Below are 6,820 nucleotides of genomic sequence, written 5' to 3'. Positions count from 1 at the left end.
GGGGTTTCACCATCTTGGCCAGGATAGTCTTGAATTCCTGAGCTCATGATCCACCCGCCTTAGCCTCCCAAAGTGCTGATTACAGGTGTGAGCCACTGTACCTGGCTGGGTTTTTTTAATGGTAGTTTTTTTTAGATTATAAAAGAAACACATGCTTATTACAAAAGATAATTAGAAAATGCAAAAATGTATGCAAAAATCAATTTATTTCCATTATCCACTACTTTTTGCTTTTTCTCCTCCTTGAATTTACATACTCAGAGCTGGAATAACAGATTGGGGAGGATAAAGCAATAACTACCTTTTTTTCCACAAAAAAGTGCAAGATGTGATGACATAAAACACATGTTCAGTCACTGCCCCAATAGCACTCAAAGTCTGGAAGCTCTTCCTGGAATCCTAGGAGGGAAGAGCTGGACAGGACCTTGGAGGCCACTTGGTCCAGCTCCTTGTAAATAAAGATGGTGACTGCTGGGAGGTGGGGAGGTGGTTCTCCTTGTGGGGACTGTGGCTTACCTAAAGTCATACCACAAGATAGTTCCAGAGCCTGGCCCAGACCAAGTGCCAGGGACCTGATTCTAATGCAAGTACATTTTCTAATGTGCTTTTTCAGTGCACTAAATATTATAATTTTGAGTAGTACAAGCTAGCAAATAGGAAAACTAACTTTGGGGTCAGACAGACCGATTTGAGTTCTAACTGCTGTGTGACACTGAGCAAGTTCTTACTTTCCCTTAGATTGACTTTCTTTTTTCTTTTATTTATTTATTTATTTATTTTGAGACAGGATCTCACTCTGTTGCCCAGGTTGGAGTGCAATGGTACAATCCTAGCTCACTGTAACCTGTGAACTCCTGTGCTCAAGCAATCCTCGTGTTTCAGCCTCTGAGCTGAGCAGCTAGGACCACAGGTGTGTGCCACCATACCAGCCTTATTATTTTTTTAGAGATGGGGTCTCACTATATTGTCCAGGCTGCCTAGAACTCCTGGGCTCAAAGAATCCTTTGCAAGTGAGACTCTGCCAAGAAAAGAAAGAAAGAAAGAAGGAGAGAGAGAGAATGAAAGAAAGAAGGAAGGAAAGAAGGAAAGAAGGAAAAAAGAAAGAAAGAAAGAAAGAAAAGAAAAGAAAAGAAAAGAAAAGAAAAGAAAGAAAAGAAAGAAAGAAAGAAAAGAAAAGAAAAGAAAGAAAGGAGTATAGCTTGTCAGATGTACCACAGCTGGTAAATAGCAGAGTTCTGTTTTGAACCCAGGCTGATTCCAGAGCGTCTAAGTTCCTAATCAATCATTACGTGAGACTTCCTCTCTTTTTCTTTTTTCCCTTTTTTGAGATGGCGTCTCACTGTTGCCCAGGTTGGAGTGCAATGGCGTGCTCCAGCTGGCTGCAACCTCTGCCTCCCAGGTTCAAGTGATTCTCCTACCTCATCCTCCTGAGTAGCTGGGATTACAGGTGCGCACCACCATGCCTGGCTAATTTTTGTATTTTTAAGTAGAGATGGAGTTTCACCATGTTGGTCAGGCTGATCTCGAACCCCTGATCTCGTGATCTGCCCGCCTCAGCCTCCCAAAGTGCCGGAATTACAGGCATGAGCCACCACACCCTCTGTCACCAGGCTGGAGTGCAGTGGCATGACCTCAGCTCACTGCAACCTCCACCTCCTGGGTTCAAGCGATTCTCCTGCCTCAGCCTCCTAAGTAGCTGGGACTATAAGCCACGCCACCACACCTAGGTAATTTTTGTATTTTTAGTAGAGACAGGGCTTCACCATGTTGGCCAGGCCAGGATGGTCTTGATCTCTTGACCTCATGATCTGCCCACCTCAGTCTCCCAAAGTGCTGAGATTATAGGCACGAACCACCATGCCCAGCCTCTTTTTCTTAGTAATGAAGATAATAATCATTCCTATCATAAAGGATAATGAAAAGTAGATGAGAACATCCATATAAAATACTCAGTGCCTACCATGTGTTACCTTCCAACAATTGTAACCATATGAAGTGCATAGCTGTCTGCAAGTTTCTTTTAATTGATTTGATTTATATATTTTTTTGAGACAGGGTCTGTCTGTTGCCCAGGCTAGACTGCAGTGGCATTATGACAGCTTCCTGCAGCCTCAACCTCCCAGGCTCAAGTGATCTTCCCACCTCAGCCCAGGTATGCAAGTTGCTTTTAATGTCATTGTGAGGAAAAGTGAACAGGTGCAAAATTATTTGAGACGTTAATATTAAGCCTTGGGAACAGAAGTTACTTGTTACCAGAGTTCTGATTGGAATCAGGGCCACAATGCTGTTCAGCTCTTATGGTCTTTCTTGATCCTCAAATCATAGATTCTTTCTTACCCTCTTATTCCAGTAGTTCCCTGAGCTTCTTATCCTCTGGATTAGCCATGCCCTGAAAAAAGGCAGCAAAACTTCCTAGTGCGTGTATTCTATGTGAAGAAAGATCATGTGTATAGTCTCAGAACACACCATCCCCGCCCCGGGCCTCAACCAGAAATCTAATTCTTCCCTGCAGACCCCTTTGAGAAACCTGGACCAACAGAGAATTGATGGTGGGTAGAGGGTAAGATGTTGGAATTTAAGGGTTCAGACCTGGACCAGGAAGCTGCCTAACAGTCTAGAGTGGGGCCATAGGAGTGGGTTCTGAAATGAAGTGGAAGGCAGGCCATCAGCACTGAGATGGAGCAGCTGGAGCAGCTGGAGCAGCTGGAACAGAAAACTTTCCCCCAGCCTTCCAATCTCCTGACTTGCCTCAGAGAATGCCAGGCTCTTCCCAATCAGCAGCCGGCAGAACCATCCTCTTTTTCTTCAGAGCTCTGATCAGTTTGAAATTGTTTGACTTCTTCTTTTTTTTTTGGAGAGGAGTCTCGCTCTGTTGCCCAGGCTGGACTGCAGTGGTGCTATCTCGGCTCACTGCAACCTCCGCCTCCCGGATTCAAGCGATTCTCCTGCCTCAGTCTCCTGAGTAGCTGGGACTACAGGCATGTGCCATTATGCCCCGCTAATTTTTTGTATTTTTAGTAGAGACGGGGTTTCACCATGTTGGCCAAACTGGTCTTGAACTTCCAACCTCGTGATCCGCCCACCTGGGCCTGCCAAAGTGGTGGATTACAGGTGTGAGCCACCGCGCCCAGCTTTTTCTAACTTCTTAATGTGGCTGGCTATACGATTGTTTCCTGCTGGCCTGCAACTTGTTGTGGGAGTGGAACCTTGGATTTTAGTCACCACTGTCGCTAGCATCCTGTACAGGGTCTGCCACTTTTAGGGAGTATAATGCAGAGGGGAAAGAAATGAGATTTGGAATAAAGACGGAGTTTTACCATGCTGGCCAGGCTGGTCTCGAACTCTTGACCTCCAGCGATCCGCCCGCCCCACCTTCCAAAGTGTTAGAATCACAAACGTGAGCCACCGCGCCGGGCCCCACAAACATTAAGATTTAAGCACTTCTCTAAGCCACGTGCTGTGCATCGAATGGAGGAACTCGTAGCTTTGCAGGATTTTGTGATATATGTGAAATAATTTGGACATGCTTCTGTTATGGTTGTTTGTAGCCATAGTTTGCGAATCTGGGTAAACCTGTGTGAGAGACGCTTTCCAATTGCAAACATTTCTCAGCAGGCCGCCGGAAAACGACCGAACCATAGAGCTCAGTGCCTAGCTAGGCCTCCACCAGCCACTTCCGCCCGTCAACCTAATACCGCGCCTGCGCACCGCTTCTCTTCCTCTCTGGGCTCGGACCGGCAACATGGTGAGTGCGGATCTCTGTGCGGCCTAACTCTCTATCCGCCTGCATCTGTCCTTGATTTCTTTGCCCGCACCCGTCTACTCTCCTGCCTTGTCCTTTGTTCTCTCCTGTGTCCATGCCCTCGCAGGAGACAACACTCTCTGACGCTGCCCAAAGCGGAGGGGCGGGGGCGCTTTGGCGGGGCCTGGCGCAACCCGGAAGGGTTAACGCCGGGCCTTGGGAGCGCGCAGCCAGCCTTGGGCACTGGTTTTGTTGGGTTGAATTTGGGGAAAACTAGGTCACATATCGGTGAAGTGGAGGAACGGTGGGTGGAGGCGCGGAGGCCTGCCTGGGTTCCAGGTCTAAATATCACTGGTTTCTCCCTTTACTCTAAACAGGCCAAACGTACCAAGAAGGTTGGGATCGTCGGTAAATACGGGACCCGCTATGGGGCCTCCCTCCGGAAAATGGTGAAGAAAATTGAAATCAGCCAGCATGCCAAGTACACTTGCTCTTTCTGTGGCAAAGTAAGGTGGTCTCTGGGGTGGGGAGAGGGAGGGTAAGTTTCTTTCCCAAGTGAGGCCTGACTTCAGGGTAGTTTATAAACCGTGTGCTGGTGAGCAGTTCGACTTACTCATTCTGTTATGAGTTTCAGGATAAAAATATTGATGATAACTTGAGAATTTGTGATGCTTTTTTCATGGAAAGAAAACAAAAGTTAATGGATAAAATAATCATTTGACAGAGGATCCCCCCCCCCCCCAGCCTAAGCCAAACCTGGCTTGTGGGAAATGATGCCATCGGTTTCGTCTACTGATGTTTCTGTACCAACCCCCAAGATGTCTAGTCTGTGCATCTAATACCATTCTACTTGTTCTGCGAGGGGTTTTTGTTTGATAAAGGTTTGAACGTTTGCTATGTGCACGACACGACATTACCGCAATCTTTGTGTTTTTGAGGGAGGAAGTGAGGCTTTCACATCCCTGACAATAAGGTGAATCCAGATTTAGACTTCTGGATGCTTGTAAGATAAAATACTGCTTCATGGTGAAAATTGGTTCTCTTTTATAGACCAAGATGAAGAGACGAGCTGTGGGCATCTGGCACTGTGGTTCCTGCATGAAGACAGTGGCTGGCGGTGCCTGGACGTACAAGTGAGTCTTATTTCCTTGTATTTGGAAGTGTGTGGACCACATAGGCCCGAGTTCCAGGTTGTCACTGGATGGGCTAGTTTTAACACTTTCTCAGGACTGAGAGAATAAGGATGCCTTTGTATTTTCAGGATTCTTCCGTGGTGGTTTATTTTCAGTTATTGAAAGGCTTAAACACGAAACTGAAATAGAGGTCGGAAATCTGATTCACATATTACTTAAGAATTTGTTGGTTACCGGGCACATCGTTGTGAATATGGTCATGATAGTGCGCAGGTCCGTTAGTGGGGCTGAATCTGTACTGAACGTTGATTTACACTGCAAGTTTTGATGAAAATAGATGAAGAGGGCAGTTAGTTCGAAACTGTATTTGGAAACTTCAGGCCATCAGGACCACTACAATTTCGTCTTCTAAACAGTATTAGACTCATACGGCTTTGTGAATCTGCAACTCAGTATCGCCTGACAGGGCCAGGTGATACTGCTGAGATAAAATTATCGATGCTGGTTATTGCTTACTTTGACTCCTAAGTTTTATCCATTTCTGGAAATTAAAGCTGCCCTTAAAGATCTCTAGTCTTGGAATTCATTGCTGACCTGAAGTGTGAAGTGTTTGTCCTGTAGCGCCTAGACCTGTGCACTAAGCACATACATGGTTAGTGTAATTAAAGAATGGGATTTTAAAATTTTAGTCAATTTAAACTTAAACCAAAGCAGTGGAAAATGTTGAAATATATGTTAAATCACCTTGTAGGGGGTTTTATTAAGACAGAATGGAAAATGGGAATTAGAATGCTTTCTTGGTTCTGGTGGGAAAGTGCATTAGCATTTATATACTCACCATAGAGGATGGTGAGTTTCAGGTATAGTTCCTGAATTTTGTGGTAAAACTTTTGTAGTCATTTCAATAGCTGTCTTTTCCAGAGGCACTTTAGTGTCTGCTGTATTGCTTTAATCATTGTTCTCACTGTACCATCTTGTAATTTATTCATTTCTTCTGGTAATCTGTCCATTATCTTAACAAGTTTAGGTCAGCCTCTTAACAACCGTTTCTTTTTAGTGGGTGGAGGGGACGGGGAATTAAAGCTTGCTTGTCCGCAACTGAGTTACTTTTAAAAACAAAAAATACTCGAAATCAAATGTGCATGTCTAATTCTGCAAGACTCAGAAGACATGGTTTTAAAGGATGCTGTCATGTAGTTTAGAAGCTACTATTTCCGGGGAGTAATCTAATGTTGGTTAGATCTTCGGATTGACTGCAGCAAAGTATTGGTAGAGCAGTCTATCTCGGTATAATTCTTTCCAGGAAAATTTGGGAAGACATTAACATAAAAACGAGGCAGATGTACTTATTTGCTATTTTCTATGTTAACATGCTTAATTATGTTGGAAACTGAATCTTTCTTTCCAGTACCACTTCCGCTGTCACAGTAAAGTCCGCCATCAGAAGACTGAAGGAATTGAAAGACCAGTAGACGCTCCTCTACTCTTTGAGACATCACTGGCCTATAATAAATGGGTTAATTTATGTAATAAAAATCGTCTTGACTTGTTAATTTTATTAGACATTCTGATGTTTGCATTGTGTTAATACTGTTGTATTGGAAAAGCATGTTGAGATGGAACATTTTAATTTAATTTAGTCTCTCTCTTTAAGTAGTCGAAAAAATGCGGCATAAGAACATAAGCCCTCCAAGTTAGATGTGTGCATTAGCTTTTTATAAGTCTGCCCCTGCTCATTAGAGTTTGAGATACATGGGAGCGAACTGTATAAACTTTAGTTTTTAAATTACGGTTAATAGTTTTTGATTTTGAGACGGAGTCTTTCTCTGTCACCCAGATTGGAGTGCAGTGTCCTGATCTTGGTTCACTGCAACCTCCATCTTTTAGGTTCAAGCGATTCTCCTGCCTCAGCCTCCCAAGTAGCTGGGATTACAGGCACGCACCA

The 6,820-nt window shown here is 44.3% G+C and overlaps 1 protein-coding gene across 1 annotated transcript; it reads left to right on the top strand.

Moving 5' to 3' along the window:
- Positions 1-3,635: 3,635 nt before the first annotated feature.
- On the top strand, positions 3,636-6,433 carry RPL37A (ribosomal protein L37a). Its single transcript, XM_017534943.2, has 4 exons — positions 3,636-3,745; positions 4,120-4,248; positions 4,793-4,875; positions 6,284-6,433. Exons 1-4 carry the CDS (start codon positions 3,743-3,745, stop codon positions 6,345-6,347), a joined length of 279 nt encoding a protein of 92 aa, XP_017390432.1. The 5' UTR covers positions 3,636-3,742; the 3' UTR covers positions 6,348-6,433.
- The last annotated feature ends 387 nt before the right edge of the window (positions 6,434-6,820 follow it).

The sequence above is a fragment of the Cebus imitator genome, unplaced genomic scaffold (assembly GCF_001604975.1).
Source record: "Cebus imitator isolate Cc_AM_T3 unplaced genomic scaffold, Cebus_imitator-1.0 Scaffold89, whole genome shotgun sequence".
Taxonomy (NCBI): Eukaryota; Metazoa; Chordata; class Mammalia; order Primates; family Cebidae; genus Cebus; species Cebus imitator.
The sequence above is the reverse complement of the archived record's forward strand: the minus strand, read 5'-3'. Positions and strand labels throughout refer to the sequence as shown.